Here is an 18,377-nt window from a genome sequence, read left to right on the forward strand (position 1 = left end):
AAATAAATACACTTTAAATGTATTTTCACTTTAACTGTCTGATAGAGTTTCAATTTAGAAAGCAGGTCAGGAGAGTTTTTATTCCACGTGAAATCTAGTTTTTCTACTAGTATTTGAAAGTAATTACTAAATCTGAATGGTACATCTCGTTGGATCACCATTTGGTGAGATGGTGATGTACAGGCTCAGTGATGGCCCACAGTCGAGATTCCAGAAACGAGGACAGAAAGGCATCTGGAGAAGAGGAATTGCAGGTTTGGGTTGGCTGCTTGCACCTTGGTCTGTGGGCCACCTTGCGGCCCCACAGTGGGCTGACGTGCCAGACGGGGTCCATCACACTCACGGCCCTCACTCCCCGGCCTGCTGGCTCCCATGGCATCCCCCTGCCACCCACCCAGCTGGTCCACACAGCCAGGCTGGTCTCACCACCACTTGCTTTGTGCTGAGGGCGTGGCCAGGGTGCTGACCATACCTGAGCCTGTAGCACACGGTGTCAGGAACCAGCCCCCCAGTCGTGATGCACTGATCTGGATCAGAGGACAGGTGCCTGTGCTCTCATTTCTAAAGCTCCTGGGACGACTCTAAGGTGCAGTGGAGGCTGAGAACCAGGGTCGGGGTCAATGTCCTCTCCCCAGGTTAGGGGCCTGAGCGTCTTGGCGGCTCAGTGGCCTCCCTCCATGGCTTCCATAGAAGCTGCCCCGTGGACGACAGCACCCCGGTCCTCACAGGTGCCCTTGGGAGGGGCTCTGCTGTGGGCAGGATGGTGCACGGGGTCCAGAGCTAAAGCGCACCTGCTGAGCCCCGCGCACCTGGCCCCTGACGTGGCCCCGTGCCCTGCCCGCCCCCTGTTCCCTGCCCTCCCCTCAGTGTGCTTCCTACACGTGCTTTTCTTTGGAGCGAGGGAATGGTTGTTTACAGAGGAGGGAGGGTTTAGATTGCTAGGGTCGGCGAGTTGCTGTGCGCCCGGCGCGCCAGCAAACCCCAGTTCACCAGCTTGGTCTACAGTAACTCCTCCTAGTTTGCCAGAAAGTTCCAATAAAAATAACATCTTCAGCCTCACAAAATATGAAAAGGTTTGACTTCAGAAAACATGTTTAAAGTAAAAAATGACTTCTGCTGCCTGCCGAGCAGGCCCTTGACAGGGCGAAGGAATGTTCTCTGCTTCCCTCCAAGCTGGTCCCAGTGGCCGCCCCGGCGGTTTTCAGCTTGTGGGTTTGGGTGGTCGGGTTTTATTATTAATAACGGCCTGTGTACAGTTGGGCCCTTGGCCTGCCTGCGTCAGCTGTGCAGCCCTCAGAGTGCGGCCTTGAGAGAAGGCAGGCCTGGCAGGCTGCGCGCTGGACGCCGCTTGGGCTCCTGAGTGCACGGGGCCTCGGCGATGAACAAGAGTCTTGTTTGGGCAGCTTATGGAGCGTGGGGCGGGGAGCGCGCGCGTGGCGTCCAGCATCTCCACTTTGTAAGCGTTTGAAAAGGCAGTGCAGAGCTTCCGTTGTTTAGTTTCTTGGGGTTTTTAAAAAAATGAATTTCTTGTTGAATATTTAATGAAAAGTTTTGTTACACTTAACATGTACTGTACGTTTAATTTTAAGTAATTCTGCAGCTTTCTTGTACTTATTGATACCAATTAATGCTATTGATTTGTGAATTGTGAACAGTGAATTCTTAGAGTTTATGGCAATTTTCATCTTGTTCAGCACGAACACACATCTTCAATCAGTTTTATTTAAATTAACCGTGTTTAAGACTCTACGATACACTGTCTTTAAATTCATACCGAAAGGAAAAATCCAACGGAAGACAAGTCTTCACCCTCTGGGCAATTTGGAACTAATACAACTACGTGTTTTTCACTGTTAGTTACAGGTACAGCCTGTTGGGGAAGAAGGTGCCATTGCTTGAGGGAAGTCGTTCACTTTGTCTAAAAAATGGCTCAAAAGGGTGGAGATAAAAGATGGAACACCGGACCCCAAGAGAAGTTCTTTGCCCTGTTTGCTGGGGAAGTCGCGCCTTCCTCAGAGGCGCAAACCTGGCAGATGTGTCCCCATTCGGGTCTGGTGTCACATGCTCCAGGGCCTCCGGGGCCGCTGAGCCCCTGGGTCTCTGCCCCCAGCAGGTGGGCCCCACCCAGATCCCCCTTCCCTTCCTGGGCTTCCTCCAGGGCTTGTCCTCTGATCGCTCCCCCTGGGTTTTATTTACCTCTAGCCCTGCTGGCTGGTTCAGTGCTGGCACATAGTACGTTCTCTGTAAAGCCTGTCAAATGAATAAATGATCATCAACAGGAATTAATTTTTTTAAGTAAAAATTGAAACACTTGGTATTCATTTACTGAAGGTGTTTTGTTGATGCTGGAACTTTCATTTAAAGTGGAGAAATCTTTTGAGAGATGGGTATATAACTAGAATGATGAGGATTAAAATCAGCATCTTACATTGTGAATTCTTTCCCTGTCAGGGAACCTTCCAGGTCATCTTATGGGGAAGGAAGTCAGGGTTTGGGGACGTGGGTTTGTTTTCTTCTGACTCCATAAGAGCCTGGCAAGGTGCACTCACCCACCCTAGAGCTGGCCGAGAGCCACGTGTGTCCGTGACCGCCCGGGGACCCTCAGGCACACCTCCTCCTGTGAGGGCCCTGCAGGCGGCTCAGGGGACAAGGGTACTGTACACCTCCCAGCCCAGTAGGTGCCTTGGAGGTACCTCAGCCCCCACCAGTGATGGGCCAGCGTCCCCCCGGACAGGGCGGCTGCCCTTGCCCGTCTCTGCGTTTATCGTGCACGTGCCCTCCCTGCTGGAACTGGGCGTCTGTCCTTGTCCCTTCTTGGAGCTCAAGAGCCCATGGTGTGAGCCTGGGGTGTGGCCAACGCAGGGAGAGTGAGCTCTTGCTCAGCGTGGCTTGCTCTTCAGGGGAAAGTGCATCCACGTCAACAGGGCTTTCTGAGCCAGTCGGGCCAGCTGACCCCCAGCCTGCTGGCTCCTGCCCCCTGAGAACCCTGCTTCTTGTCCTGCTTTGCATCATTTACTCCTCCCGGTCCTTTCAGAAGGACCTGAGGGTCAGCTCCTCGGACGGGCCCTCTGGGTCGTGGTCCTCCTCGTTGACCTTGCCCCGTCCCCGCACTACCAGCGCACTGGAGCCAGACACCAAGCCCCTCATTTGGCTGCCGTTTCTTTCCTGGCGGGGTTGAACCTACCTTGCCCACTCCCTGCTGTAAAGGGCCCTCTGTGCCCCCCGTTCCCTGCCTCCCGCCCCCCACCTCCTTTCCCTGGTTGGGAGGCACTTTGTGTTGTGACATGGTCCACACTTTGCATTTTTTGTCAGGTGTCCGCCTGGGACTGAGAGGCTGTCAGGAATGCCAGGGGGCTGCGTGTCAGGCACGTTATACACAGATTTCAGTGTTTCTATGAGTGTGATTTTTCAGACGAGACAGACAGGCTGAAAGTGTTCAGGACGGTCCGAGTCCAGCCCTGGCTGCATTTGGAGGGGACCCAGGGGCCTTGCTCAGAAGCGGAGGTGCGGTTTTATACCTCCAGTCACTTCCCACCGCCTGCTCTGGTCACCACTCCCGTGGCCCTTCATGCTGGGTGTCGCCAGGTCTGTAACCCTGGGTCTGGGCTGCTCTGCCTGCTGGCTGGTGCACCCACACGCACAACGTCACATAACACATGGAGCTCGGGCAAGCCTCCCTGCTCGAGTGAGGATGAGTTGTCTCCTTGGACGCCGAGAAGGCCTGAGACAAAAGCTCGTGTGTCCCAATGGACCCTTCGAGATGCACTCTGGACTCGGTTTAGGGCACTTTCCTTGTGCTTCCCTGGCTGGTCTAGTTCAGGTCCCTCTGCAGCGTGGAGGACCCTGTTCCCAAGGGGTTTGTTCTGCCTGACCCTGAAGTCCATCATGAAACGGCCACAGTGGGATGCTGCCTTTAATGCAGACCTATTTATAGCCAGACAGAAATTCAATTTGCGAATGATAACAGATATATTTGGAATTTGATAAAGGTGGCAAGAAAGATATTTCCCTAATGATATTAACAATTTATGAGCAATTTCTCAAAATATTTGTAGAGTCTTATACACCAAAATTCATTTCATACATCAGAGTGAAATGTGAAAAAATAATAATAGAAAACCGCTAAATGAATGAAAATCCAACACCAGAAAAACAAGGATAAAATGAAACTGATTGTTTCCCAAACCAGTGAAAAGATCAAATTCAACGCTTCCAGGAAATGGAAAAAAATCACAATGGATAAACTAGAATAGATGCCATAAAAACAAGCACTGGAACATCTGAATTAGAAAGAACTGAGTCTTTTCCTTCCAGTGCTGAGAAAAATGCAGCTCTCTCGTCTCGTGTTTCTCCTTTAGCCTTGCGTAGACACCACACTCCCACAGAGCACTTCACTCGTGACACTTCTGGTCACCAGACATGTGTAGGATTTCCCCATAACAGGCAATTCTCTGCAACACCAGGTGGGTGTCCTACAATTTCACTCTATTCCGACACTATCTCCCCAGAGCAAGCATCAGATCTCGCAGGTTCAGGACTCAGTCCCATAGGAAGATGAACAGCCAGATAAAGAGATACAGAGGGTGAGGTCTGGGAGGGTCCCAAGCACAGGAGACTCTGTCTCGGTGGGGTCAGGGTCCCCCTCCCGGTGCAGATGTGCTCACCAACCCGGAAGCTCTCCGAACCACATACAGTTGGGGTTTTGTGGAGGCCTCCTCACGTGGGTATGATCAATTACTAACTCCACTTACAGCCCCTCTCCCTACTCTGAAGCATGAGGGTGGAGCTGAGAATGCCAAGCTTCTCATCAAGGCTTGGTCTTCCTGGTGACCATCCCCAATCCAGGAGCCCCCATGAGAACAAGAGATGCTACTCATGCTCTGATCACTTAGGAAATTGCAAGCATTTTAGGAGCTCTGTGCCTGGACCAGGGCAGAGACCACTGTTTTCTGTTATCTCACAGCATCAGAATATAATCCACATTTTTTTTTTTTTTTCGGTACACGGGCCTCTCACTGTTGTGGCCTCTCCTGTCACGGAGCACAGGCTCCGGATGCGCAGGCTCAGTGGCCACGGCTCACAGGCCCAGCCGCTTCGCGGCATGTGGGATCTTCCCGGACCGGGGCACGAACCCGTGTCCCCTGCATCGGCAGGCGGACTCTCAACCACTGCGCCACCAGGGAAGCCCCTATAATCCACATTTTAAAGGGAAATGAGAGACCAGGACAAACCTTGCCTGTACAAGCAGAGTGCAGAGCCAGGAGCCAGGACTCTGGTGAGACCGAGCGTCAGAACACCCCCACCTGGGGCTGCCACCCCCAGTGCCCTCCCTGGACCATGTGGCGCTTATAGCATTAGTGTGAGGTTTAAATGTGCATGTGGTGGCTGCCAATAAATGTATTACTGAAGAAAAGCCACACGCACTAAAGGCTACACATTTAAAGTGTACACACAGACCCACAGCAGCACCACACATGCAACAGGAAGACTCTGAAAGAAAAGTGAGCCAAGGACGTAAAGGTGCATCACTGGAGAGAAGAACCAGTGCACGTCCCGGTGGCTATCAAGGACCTGGCGGAGGGGTCCCCGTCAGTCGTCTCCTTTGCAGCACGTAGTGCTCCTGAGTACTGACAGACAAGGGTCAGGTGGTACTCCTGAGAGCTAGTAGATAGAAACACACGGTGAAGTAGTACTCCTGAGTATTGATAGAGACAAAGGTCAGGTGGTACTCCTGAGTACTATTAGAGACACAGGGTCAGGTGGTACCACTGAGTACCGATAGACAAAGAGTCAGGTGGTACTCCCAAATACTACTAGGTAGAGGCGCAGGATCGGGTGATACTCCTGAGTACTGATAGAGACAAGGGTCAGGTGGTACTCCTGAACACTATTATAGACAGAGACATGGGTCATGTGGTACTCCTGAGTGCTACTAGATAGAAACACAGGGTGAAGGTAGTACTCCTGAGTATTGATAGAGACAAGGGTCAGGTGGTACTCCCGAGTACTGATAGACAAGAGTCAGGTGGTACTCCCAAATACTGCTAGGTAGAGACGCAGGATCGGGTGGTACTCCTGAGTACTGATAGAGACTCAGGTTCACTGGTACTCCCGAGTACTAATAGAGATACAGGGTACCTGCTCCTGGTCTATGGCCAATGGGGTTGCACTTGGTGGTCATGTATGGAGGCATTTTGGAAAACAACTTAGAAGGTGCTTCAGGGGCTGTAATATTGTTTTCTTGGATGTAGGCATTTTGCTTATCTCTTCAGAGGACATAATCCTAAGCATGGGGGATGATATTTACTTATAAATGTTGACACGACATGGTTTCTAACAAGAACAACAAAAGGAAATGTCTAAAAATGTCTCCCAGTTGGGAAAGGGTTTTGTAAACTGCATCACTCACCTCGTGAAGCGTTTTCCCACCATTACAAATGCTGTTTGAATTCTGTGTGACAACAGGGAAAGCACTCACCGCTGTCTCTAATGGAAGGACGGGTCCAAAGTGCCCTGGAGTCTAATTGCAGCTCTGAGGAAAACAGATGAGGTGCCGGCCGACCTTGAGTCAGCGTGGTGGGCTTGGACTTTATTTGTGTGTGTCTATTTCTCAAATTGGCCAGTTTTCTCTGATGGGGCTGTGAACAACCACTACGACCACCAGAAAAAAACACAGAACCCAAGATTTCAGCTTTAGTCCGTCTTGGTGAAATGCGCTTTGTCTCAGTAGGTGGCTTGGCTGTAGGCTGGAAAGAGCAGGAACATCCCCTGACAGGGTTGGAAAGGACCCCAGCTGCCCCGCCCCTGCCCTCTGCCCAGGTCCCGGGAGGCACGCCTCATCCCTGTCACACGGGTCGCAGGCACGATGCTTCAGTTTGCACAGAACCTTTTCTCTAAGGCTCTGTTCCTTCTTGCTACAGTGAGAAAGAAACCACCCTGCTGCTCTGCCTAATTCAGGACCTCCTTTTATGTAAGAATATTAGAACTGCCTTCAGCAGTGGGTTTGTGTTAGGTTACAATAGGATTTCGTGCTGATTACCGCTGCAGTTTAAATAGGATGCAATTACGTGAAATACTACCGGGAAGACGATCTCTTCCTTCAAGCCCTCCTGTCCTCTTTTCCTTGAGATGCTCTTTGGTGTCGACAGCGTCGTGAATGGGAATCCCATCCTCTCCATCCCTTTCCTGCCTTTTCTGGCACGTGGTTCAGGGTCCCCTGGGGCAGAGCCTTGACTCACCCGCCTCTGCTTTCTCCCGCGCCAGGTGCTGTGGCCAGCACAGAAGTGAAGATGAAGCTACAGGAGTTTGTCCTCAATAAAAAGAAGGCGCTGGCCCACCGGAACCTGAACCACTGCATGTCCAGTGACCCTCGCTACTGGTATGGGTAAGTGGAGGGGCCGGGTCTCCCCTGCGCCCGGGTGCACGGGATCTGGGGGTAGACCGGAGTGGTGCTCAGTGCTTCACCCTGGAGGGCGTGGAATTAGAAACTCCATGAGCCAGCAGCACATGTGGTCAGACCAGAGTAGTCTGGTGGATGCACGTGGCGGTCGTCCAGACGCGGAGGGGGCCTATCTTTGAACAAACCTTTAAGAGATGATCGCGGGGCTAGTGCCTGACCATTATTCTGGGCTTCTCATGCAATTTTTTGGCCACAAAAAGAACCTCTTAAAAAGGAACTCTGGTCTAAATCGTCCGTATGCACCTCCCGAATTTCTACCCGATGTGTTATTGATTCCCAGGCAAGTCAAAAGCACCTGTGGTCTTTTTATTGTTTTTATACTAAGAACCCTCTCCCAGAGCCTGCATAATTGACAGAGACCACAAAGTGCCTGTTCGTGCTCAGAACTGAAAAAGCCAAAGAAGTCCTAACTTTGTGGCGAGGATGCTCGTGTGCTGGGGGTCTTTCCTCTGGGCCTGTGCGCGGCTCAGCAGGGCTGGCAGTCGACACATGCCGAGTTGGAAGCGGAGTGACAAAGTTATGTGGCTTTGAACCATGGTCAAAGGTGCCTCAGATTTTTGCTTTGAATATACTTTTCTACAACTTTCAAGGGTTTTTTTCTGTTCTAGAAGAAACCTCATAGGGTAGTTTTCATAAATGAAAATGTGATTATCATTAATTCATTGGGGGAAAAATGTAGCTCTTCTGAAGCCCCCAGATGGACAACAGTTTTGCTAAAATGCCTCCAGATCCCACTGGAATGAACCCATTTGTTTCAGTAGATGACGTTGGTTATCGTGGTATAGCATGAAAGGCACTTCTGTTCCGAGGCCATCTCTGCTCTGAGTGTCTGCAGCCCCTCACACCACGCAGACGCTCAGGCCACACTCACACGAGCAGGCTGCTGTTCATGCTGTTCAGCCAGTGACGCGACTCGCCCAGAGCAGAGACGGCAGCGGTGGTCCCCGAAAAGCCATAGACAGCAGCCACCTGCCCCAGAGCAATGGAGAGTTCTGGGGCAGCACGCCTGGGGACCCCACGATGTGGTGGCACCGATCCGTGGTCTCCCCACTAGTGACAGCCCCCTGGGTGTTGCAGTGGGAAAGCTCCATTTCCCCCTTTGGGGGAGGTTGCCAGGCAGATGCCCTGCAGCGTAGTAGGTTAGGTAGGGCGGGAGGAGAGGCCGGGTGGGCGGGCGGGTGAGGACGTGGGGACCGCCCAGGAGTAGCCCGGTAGGGCAGGGGTGAGGAGGTGCTCCTAGATCCTCCGTGGGGGAGGGGATGGGATCCGAGGGTCGGGAAGTGCCGGGAGCCGTTTCAGGAGAGGGCCTCTCCTGGGGAGGCGAGCCCAGCTGGGGGGCTTCGGGAGCAGATCAAGGGCGCTGTGGGCCCAAAGGAGGTTGGGTGGTGAGAGCAGAGGTCATGGTCGACCACAGGGGGTCTTCGGACAGTGGCCACAGTGACGTGAAGAGATCGGGGCGGCCAGTGCCAGGACACCCCGTGATTGGTGGGGTGAGGTGGCAGGAATAGAGACCGTGATGATGTGCTTGTACCTGACGCGGAGGACGGAGCCCACAGGATGGGAAAGTGCTGGGGGCTGCCGGGGAGGGGTGGTCTCCGCAGAGCTGCACGTGCCAAGAGGTTGGAAGGGAGGAAGGGCTTTGGGGAGGACGGGTCAGCAAGGAGCACCTGGGAGCCAAGAAGGGGCAGGTGGGGGCATGCAGGGCGGCTAGGCCTTGGGGCAGGGTGCCAGAAGGGGCTGGCACGCCGCTCCCTGGTGAGCAGGGCGGCTGAGACCTGGCGGAGCCTTGCTTGCCCGGGTCCAGCGTTTGGTGGGGAGCTCCCTCTTCCCCGGGGGACTGGGCCGTGCAGGCTGCAGTGGGGAAGGACTCGTCTCAGCGGAGTCAGCCGGGGATGGGTTTGTTTGCGTTGGGTTTGGCACCTTTCTCGTTTTGTCACCCCAAACCAAACCAGATCATGGACCACATTCACTTGCTGCATGAAGGCAAAACTTTGCTGGAAAACCAGTCCAGCAAAAAACCAATCTTGATAGGGAAAGAACCGCACCTTGACCCTGGCTTCATGCCACACATGATAGTCAGCTTAAGTGTCATGGACCTGAACATAAAAGCTAAGTAGTTGAAACTTCCAGAAGGGAACATAGGAAAAAGTTTTCATGACCTTGGGGAAGAGGTAGGCAAAGAGTTCTTAAAACACCAAAATCTTCAACTATAAACCAAAAAACATAAACTTAATCAAAATGTAAAACTTTCACTCTTTGAAAGGCACCCTTAAGAAAATAAAAAGGCAAGGCGCAGGCAGGAAGAAAATATTCGCAATGCATGTATCTGACAGAGCACTTGATCCAAAACATATAAAGAGCTCCTACAACTCAATAACAAAAAACAGGCAACCTCCTGAAAAAGTATGGGCAAAAGACGTGACCCAATACCTCACAAAGTAAAGATGCAAATGGTCAGTAAGTACACGAAAAGATGGTGAGTCACCCGGGAAATGCAATGCGTAGCAAGATGCTCCCTTACACCCAGTGGGTTTGAAATTGAACAAACCCAGTGTCGACCAAAGCGTGGAGGCCCTGGACCCCTACATGTGGCCAGTGGGGATTGAAGTGGCACAGCCACCGTGGCAGTTTCCTATGAAGGTAAACATACTCCCACCCCATGACCTGGCCACGCTCCTAGGTGTTTCTCCAAGAGAAGTAAAGTCTTCCATCCAGACAAAGACTTGTGTCCCCATGGTCATAGCAGCTTTATTCATTATCGCCAGAGAACGGAAGCAGCAAGTGCCCGCCAGCAGGTGAGTGGTGAAACACAGGAGCACCCACTGCCTAGTCTGCTGCTCAGCGAGGCCCAGGGCTGCCCGCCAACACCTAGAAATGTTAAGCTTGGTCGAAGACACAGAGTCTGTGCCTCGCGATGCCTCTGCAAGCAGTTCTAGGGTCAGCACAGCTGAGCTGTAGTGACAAGAAGCCAGGCGGCAGGGGCCGGGGGTGGAGATCCCTTGCCAGAGGGCAGTGGGCCTTCTGTGAAGGTGGCGCTGCTCTGGATCGTTATTGGCGTGGTGGTTCCACCGTGTACACGTGTGAAAACCCCCAGCTTTAAGCTCATCATATGAGACTGTGGTGGCTGTCCATGTGGCAGCCACCAGCCACGTGGGCTCCAGGGCGTTGAAGTGAGCTGTTCAGATTGAGACAAGCTGTGAATGTGAGACACGCGGGATCTCAGAGCCTCGTGGGAAAAGAGAACGGGGACTATTTCATTAATACTTTGTAGATTGATGACATGCTGAAATGATCTAACTTGGGATAAATTGGGTTAAGGAGACTGACGTTGATTGCACTGCTTCCTTTTTGCTCATGTGCACGTGTCTATGAGAGAATTTTAAATTGCACATGTAGCTGGTGTTACTTCTGTTGGGCAGTGCGGGTGTGAGTGATTACAAGTTTTATTTATTGTAAATCACCTGCATAAATCTGAGGTAATAGGAAAGGCCAATGGTTGATAGAATTGAAATGGCCGAATTTGTGTTTAGCTTTATTCTGTATTACAATCAGAAGAACGTTTAGAAAGAAAACAAGGCATATTTGTTTTTCCATCTTCATCAGGGAGGATTGTCTTTAAGACAAGGTGCCCCTCCCATCAGCCAGGGTCACAGCAGAGACACACCCCGGCTGCTTCCTCCCCTGGCGGGAATGAAGGGTTGAAAACCTGGAAGACGATTCTGGTTGGGGCTGAGTTAGACAGAAGAGCGGCAATTCAGGTTCAGCCCCCGGGGTACAAGGGTGGTGTGAGTGTGTGTGTGTGTGTGTGTGTGTGTGTGTGTGTGTAAGTGTGCGTGCAGCCAGGGACAGGACTTGGCGTTGGCGTTGGCTCACACGTCCAGACTCTTGCTTGCTGGAGGCAGGTGTGAGCCCTGGTCTGTGTGATGAGGGACGGGTGCCCCACCCCCAGAGGGCAGGTGGCCTGTGTTTTCCTTGGGAGCCCTGAGCGCGGGGCATCTAGTGATGAATTGGTTTTCCTCGGTTTTGCGTGGTTTGGGGAAGCCAGGCTGCTGTGCGTGACATGCGTCACTCTTGAAGTCTGGATTCATCTGCGCTGGTACCAGCTGGGTCAGTCCGGCTGCCTGTTCTGGGCCACACTCTCTTGGACGACACAGAGCAGGTCTGCTGAGAGCTCTCAGGCCAGCATACAGGCAGATTCATGCCAGCTGCCTCCTGTTCTAGCTCATTTTAAGGCTGGACAAGAAAGTGAGGATTTGAATACTGACAGCGACTCAAGAGATCAAAACAGAAGAGAAAATCTATTAGATATTAAACAAATAGCTTTTCCTACGTCTGGCTTAATTACAAACAAACTCTACCATTAAAGTATAACTATAAGAGTTATTATTACCTATAATATTTTATTAATCATAATTGTCTATTTTTTTAAATCATGTAATACACACACAGGCCTTTCCATGTTTCTTATGAAGGAGATAGTGAACTCTTCCCCAGGTTAGAACTTGGCACTGAAGGAGAGGTTTGGAACCGGCCAAGCCCACGCTCCCTGGAGGATGCGGCCTGAAGATGTCAGGTGCAGAGAGAGTTGCCCTCAGACCTCTAATGGGGTTGTGCAAGGACGGCCCCCCGAGGTGAGGCCTGGCGGCCCAACATGAAGAGGGCACAGCCAGCGTGAGGGTGGCCGGTCCGGCCCTGGATCCCTGGCCCTGGCCCCCTTGACATGCGTCCTGATTGGGAGGTGCTGTGCCCTGGGCAGAGGAGGTGCGCAGCGTGGCAGGGCGGTTCTCCGGGGCTCTCTGGGCGCTTCCCATGACGCTGCCAGCTGGGATCCTGGGATCGGGCTCCGTGATCACCACGTTTTCTGCACCGGTTTGCTCTCAGATATTTAAATATCCACCTGTAAGCATTTAAGTGCTCACATTCTTAATTCAAATAACACCAGGTGCGTAGATGTGGAGTACTGTGTATTCAAATAAATAGTCTAACAAATTCCACATAAGTAAGTTGGCAAATTCATTTCAAGTCATTAAGCAGATTACACAGTTTAAAGACTCACAGAATTCATTACACCTTCCGTGCTTCCAGCGAGACCGAGCAGGCAGTCCCACCCCCAGAATGTTTGCTGACGGTCATCCCAAGCGCGGCCGGCACCCCTCCTCTTCCTGAGGTCTGATCCCCACATTCAGCCTCCTCCTAGCGGCCGCCCCTGTCCAGCCATTTCAAGGATTTTGCGTTGTGCCCGGCTGCTCATAAAGCAAGTCCATTTCATGAATCAGCTCCCAGGGCAGAGGTGTTGCCACCAACCCCTCCCTCCCCAAGGAAGGGGAGATGGCTGGGGCCACTGTCCCTGTGAAGGCACTTCTGCTGAAGGGAAGTCCCCACGTGGCTCCTGCCCTCAAGAACCAGACGTCACCAGCACTGTCCCCAAAGTCCCCCACCAGGTCTCAGCTGCATCCGGCACGCCTGTGTCCCTTGCAGCTGGAGCCCACCTGTCTCCCTCTGTCCCCTGTGTCCTGAGGACCATCCCCTCTGTGGCCAGTGGTGACACTGCGCCCCCACCCAAGCCTGAGAACAGACCCAGTCGGGAGACACCCGAGAGGAAGAGGCTGGGCAGAGCCCAGGCACCGGGACCACAGGTGTGCGGCCGTGCCGGCCTGCTGTCCCCGGCGCCGAGGGCCCGGCAGGGGAGGCTGCGGTCGGCGTTTGTTCGCTTGTTCAGTGTTGGTTTTGTGTCGTTTCAGTCTTGCCCCAGAGAGGAGGCCAGTCTGCTCAGGAGGCCGGCTGCGAGCTGGGCTGGCGCGTCAGAGGAAGGACCGGTGTCGTGGGGACCTATGCAGGGCTCCCGTGCGCGCTCCCTCTGCACGGCCATGTGTGCCTGTGCGTGCGGGTCACTAAGCCTCTGTCCTGCCCGTTCTCTGCAGGAAGACGCAGCACAGCTCCCTGGACCAGAGCTCCCCGCCCCAGAGCGGGGCGTCGGTCTCCTACAGCCACCCGGTCCTGGGCATGTACGACGCCAAAGATGACTTTCCTCTCAGAAAGACAGGTCGGTGCAGGGGCTGCAGCGGGCGGGGAGGGGGTCCCAGATGGGGAGGGGAACCTGTACGAGGAGGAAGCTCACCGTGTCCTGGGAGGCCTCTCAGGTGCATATCTCAGGCTTACATCAGCAGTTCCCTCACAAACCGGAAGGACAAGCGTGTTCAAACACAAGCAGGGCTCCTGGGGCTCTTGGACTTTCTCCAGCGGTGACGATTTAAGCGGGCAACGCCTTTTAAGAAAAATCAGACCAGCCGTGGGCCGTGCATTAGGGTGGCCAGAAGGCCAGGGGCCGGAGGAGAGGTGTTTCTGGAAGCTTTGCCCCCAAGAAGTGAGGGCCTGGGCTGTGGAGGGCCAGCTGCCCTGGGCTCAGAGGTGGCAGGTGGAGCCCACGGCCTCAGGGCCGTGTGGGAGTTGCTGGGCACCTGCTTCATGGAAATGGGTCTGTGCGACACAGCTTTTTCTTCGTGAAGACGAATTTTGTTTCCTCCAAAGGATTTTGGTCCATTCTGGACAGAAACGCTCTAAAGCAGCTTCCTCACCCGGGGGATGAGGTATTGTCAGCAGGGCCGGAGGCTCCCCTGTCGCTCCGTCCTAAGGACAGAAGACGTGGGGCCTCTCGGGGGGCAGAGCCGCGCCTCGGAGAGCACGTGGTGTAGCAAATCCCGAGCAGGAGCCGGAGGTGAAGGGAGGGGGAGTTCAGCTCAGCCTCCGTGGACTTGACCCCAGCGCAGGCGTGCGGCGCAGGGGCCTCAGCATGCGGCAGGTCGGCAGAGGGCCCCCCGCCCCCCGTGTCAGAGGGGAGGCGTCTGCCCACGTGGGCGGGGTTTCATCCAAGGTGAAAGCGCAGCTTCTGTCCTCTTCTCTCCAGTTCGAGTGCATGGCTGTCACCCGCGGTCCCCCAAGAAGGACGTGAGCTTCACCCCGAGAGCCTGCGGGCTCTATAGAAAGGGGCGTCTGTCAGCACCCAGGCCGGCTTCCCCAGGTTGCCCTCCACGCCCCGCTTCTGAAGCCTGGGGCTGTGATCAGCCACGCTCCAATCAGCGAAACAGGGGCCTGTGCTTGGAAAGACCCCGGGCGAGGAGACAAAGGCTGCGCCTGCCCCGGGAAGCCTGGCCCTAGTGGGAGCGCAGCCGGGGTGGCAGGGCTCTGAGTGAGTGGGCGGTGATCCCGCAGCCCGGTGGGTCTCTCCCGCCTGGTTTGCAGCTCTGTGCCCCACGACAGATTCCTGAGGCTCTCCTGGCCTCAGTCTCTCATCAGTAAAGTGGGTACACTGAGCGCACGGTGCTTCCTCCCGTCCTGGGTGTGGCAGGCGTGGTGCCCATGGCCCCTGGAGCAGCAGACTCTGGGGGACGTGGAGGACTGGGCTCCTGGCCACCGGGCGGAGCCGTCCACCTCTCTCAGGGCCCTTCCTCTCTGGAGAGCACACCTGTCTCTTCCCTCGAGGGAAGCAGCTGTTCACAGGAAACATTGGTTGGTTACTGAGATACAGGAAACGTGACAGGTTTCTCTCCATCGCTGGCTGAAGCCGCCCTGCTTCACGAGGGACAGCTTTGCAGTCAGCCTGACCCTCACCATCCAGTGTCCTGGGCAGACAGCCTCGCCGAGCGAGTTTGCACATCTGTGAAATGGGGCAGCAGTGCCGCTACTTCAGGGGTGGATCCGTTGTGGGGCTGCTGCCTCAGAGGGCAGGTCGGGGGGGCGGGTGGGGATCAGGAGCAGAAGGGAGGATTTGGCCGCTCATGGGCCGTGCGCACAGCCGCCAGTGAGGCCACCGGGACACGGAGCCGCACCCTCCAGCCCCTCCCCCGCCCTTCCCTGTCAGAGCTCCCTCGGGGGTGGCAGGGTCCGGTTTGTGGAGTGGGCGTGGGGCATACTTGTGGCCCGTTTTACCCAATCCAGTCGCTGAAAACCCCTCAGTGAGCCTTTACGGCCCTGCTGTCAGCGACTGCTGTCCCAGTGGTTCCTTGACGGCCCCAGGAGACAGAGTCCAGGTCTGCAGGGAGCCGCGTGTCTGTTACCAGCTCAGGGCTGGCAGTGGCCCCTGGGTGGACACTCGCGCTGGGTGCTTTGCTGGGTCACAGGACAGTAAGCCGGGGTCCACTGGGTTCCTGGCACTTAGCCTGAAGGGGGTGCGCTCACTCCAAGGCAGTGCCGCATGCCCGAGCCCGAGCAGCGGCTGCCAACCCGCCTGTGTCTTCCCTGCAATGAGTGAGTGAGCAGTGGCCGGGTGCTTCCTGGGTGCTGGGCCCTGAGCTGGTGTGGCGGGCGGGGGGATGGGCACAGTCCTCAGCCTCCTCCAGTCCCGCGAGAGGAGGTGAACGGCAGGGTCCAGGCCCAGGGTGGACGTCAGGTTCCGCCTGCGGGGCCCGGCCAGGGAGGGGGCCCAGGCACATGGAGGGCAAAGCTAGGTTTTCACCCCAGTACAGATAGAGTGGACTGAGGCCCCGTCTCAGGTCTCTGCGGAGGCCCTGGCCCGATGGGCTGCCTCTGGGGGGCCCAACTCCGCAGCCTGAACCCCAGCAGGGCCTCCACTGCCTGACAAGGGTCTGCCGGAGGCAAGGTGGCGCGCAGCAGCCGGTGGAGAGCAGGGTGTCTCTGATCGCTGTGGCCACATGTGTCAGTGAGTAAGCGGAGCTTTCCCTGCCTCCTGGTGAGCTGAACAGTAGTTGTGCTAGTTTATTTTACATCCATGTGTAGCGTGGGTCAAGGTCACCAGGGAAGAGGGCTCAGCCGCCTTTGTCACACGTGATGCCTGTCTCTGCAGTTTGGGAAGGGGCCGGTCGCCGCGTGGTCCATGTGTCGTTCTGATGCAGTTTGCGGAACCCGTGGCATCCTGGTGGCCTGGGCAGTTGTGGGCAACGCCCACACCGTGCATAGTTGTACCTGGGTGTGTTTTATATGCGTCAGGTGCAGGGTGTTAGATGCCCTGCGGCTGTTGCTCAGGGCCGGGCCAGGGAATCAGCCCTTTCTGAGCTGCCCGGGCGGGGAGAAGGGGGTTCACTCCACAGTGCCTGGCCCTGCCGGGCCCCCTCCACTTCCGGCCCCCACACGGGGCTTTTGTACTGGGCTGTCTTCCATCAACTTTGTGCTCATTAAACAGTGGGTGTGAATGTGCTCAGAAGGTTTTCAAAAAGGCTTTGTTGTGCTTTTCCAAAGAAACTTGCAGAGATGGCGAGTATGGTCAAGTACTAGGCAGTGTCTATGTTGAGAAGGGCCTCACTTCAAACTTTGATTTCTATCAAACTTGGACTCCTTCTCACTTGAGAAGTGAGACCTTGAACGAATCATTTTCAGATATGCACTGTTCATACCTGAGCTTGATGGCCACCTGAAATACACTATTGAAACTACTGAGTTGGAAAGAGGGTGTAGAAAAATACCAGTCTTAAGCATCAAGTAGAGTGCTTTTTTAATTAAAAAATCACAAAAGGAATGCATACATACAACAAATTAAAACATAAGTAAAATGCACACATCTGCGTGTTCCCCACCCCAGAGACAGCTCCCGTTACGGGTTTGGCATCTCTCTGCGCAGATGTGGTCTGTGCCTGTGTGTAGGGTGTGCATCTGTGTGTGTGTGTGTGATGTGTATGGACAGTCTCTTTGTCAACAAAAACACCTGCTTTGCCCTTTGGCTGCAACTTTATTTTTCAGTTAACACTGTATCGTGGGTACCACTCCATTTCAATGTATCACGATCAGCACCTTTTTCTTTATTATCCCAACGTGCGAAAATTACAGCAGTTGTAACAGTTTTCTAGTTTTTATTTTGCCCACAAATGTGGGTCCTTTTGCTCACTGTTTCTGTAGGATAGACTCCTGAAAATGGAGCTGCCAGTTCAAATGAATGTGCATAGTGTAGAGCTGAGCACACGGGACCCTGCCAGCCGCTCTGAGAGGCCCCTAACCCACGTCACTCGTGGGGTGCTACCACTAGTCCCTCGAGCAGGTGTGGTGGGTGCAGAAGTCACAATGTCTCTGACGTTTCAAAGAGCAGTTCTGTCATCGTTAGTGGGGTTTGGGTGTCTCTGTTTACTTTCCATCTTCCCTACCAGGAAGTAAGCTGAGTGCCGTGTTGCAGAACCCCTCTGCCACGCTCCCGCGGCGCAGGGTGGCCGGTGCTCCTGAGCCAGGCAGCAGGGGTGCTGGCCAGACCGTGTCTCTCTTGTCCACCCCCTGTGCCCAGCGTCTGCAACCATACCAGTCACACAGGGAGGGTCCCTAAATGTCCAGTGTTTAAAGGCAGCTCACCCATATGCTTTTCTGTCGGCTGGTTTTTTTTCCTTGTTGCTTTATACGTTAATACCAATCCTGTCTCTGTCATGTATGCTGCAAAAAATTTTAGTATTCTAGTCTGTCTTTTGTCTTTCTAGAGTTCTCTTTTTATTGTTATCGAAGGAAATAAATGTCCATACATCAAAGAGCCGCACAAGGCTCGCTCGGGAAACAGATGACCCACCCTGCCCAGCCCTGCCCTAAGCCTCCCTGCCCGGCCCTGCCCTAAGCCTCCCTGCCCGGCCCTGCCCAAATCCTTTCATTTGCTTAGTTTCCTGTGTGCCTGGGTGGTGGTTGTTTTTTTTAAATTGAGGTATAGTTGATGTACAGTAGTGTACACTGGACAGTTTTTAAAGGCCATGTTCCATTTGTAGTTATTATGAAACGTTGGCTATATTGCCCGCGTGTCCCTGTACTTGCTTTTAACTCACCCCCGCGCTGTGGCAGGTGGGGGCGCTGCTCTTCCAGGGCAGGTGGTCCGGCAGCTCTGCTCCAGCCTGGAGGCCCCCCGTCGTCCCTGGACCCCCTGCACGGTGCCCTGGGCAGCCTCGGCCTCTCTTCCCTGGACTCCACGTGCTCCTTGGTGTGTGGTCTCCTTCATCCTGGT

General features: G+C 54.3%; 1 protein-coding gene across 1 annotated transcript in view; it reads left to right on the forward strand.

Annotated features, from left to right (window-relative positions):
- The window catches only part of HDAC4 (histone deacetylase 4), a gene marked incomplete at both ends in the record, with an annotated part of 189,087 nt that overhangs the window by 97,587 nt on the left and 73,123 nt on the right, over positions 1-18,377 (forward strand). The window contains 2 exons of the mRNA XM_079709944.1: positions 7,264-7,384; positions 13,381-13,502. Of these exons, the coding sequence (XP_079566070.1) occupies positions 7,264-7,384; positions 13,381-13,502 (243 nt within the window). The remainder of the gene's footprint in view (positions 1-7,263; positions 7,385-13,380; positions 13,503-18,377) is intronic.

The sequence above is a fragment of the Hyperoodon ampullatus genome (assembly GCF_949752795.1).
Source record: "Hyperoodon ampullatus genome assembly, chromosome: 8".
NCBI classification, from domain to species: domain Eukaryota; kingdom Metazoa; phylum Chordata; class Mammalia; order Artiodactyla; family Ziphiidae; genus Hyperoodon; species Hyperoodon ampullatus.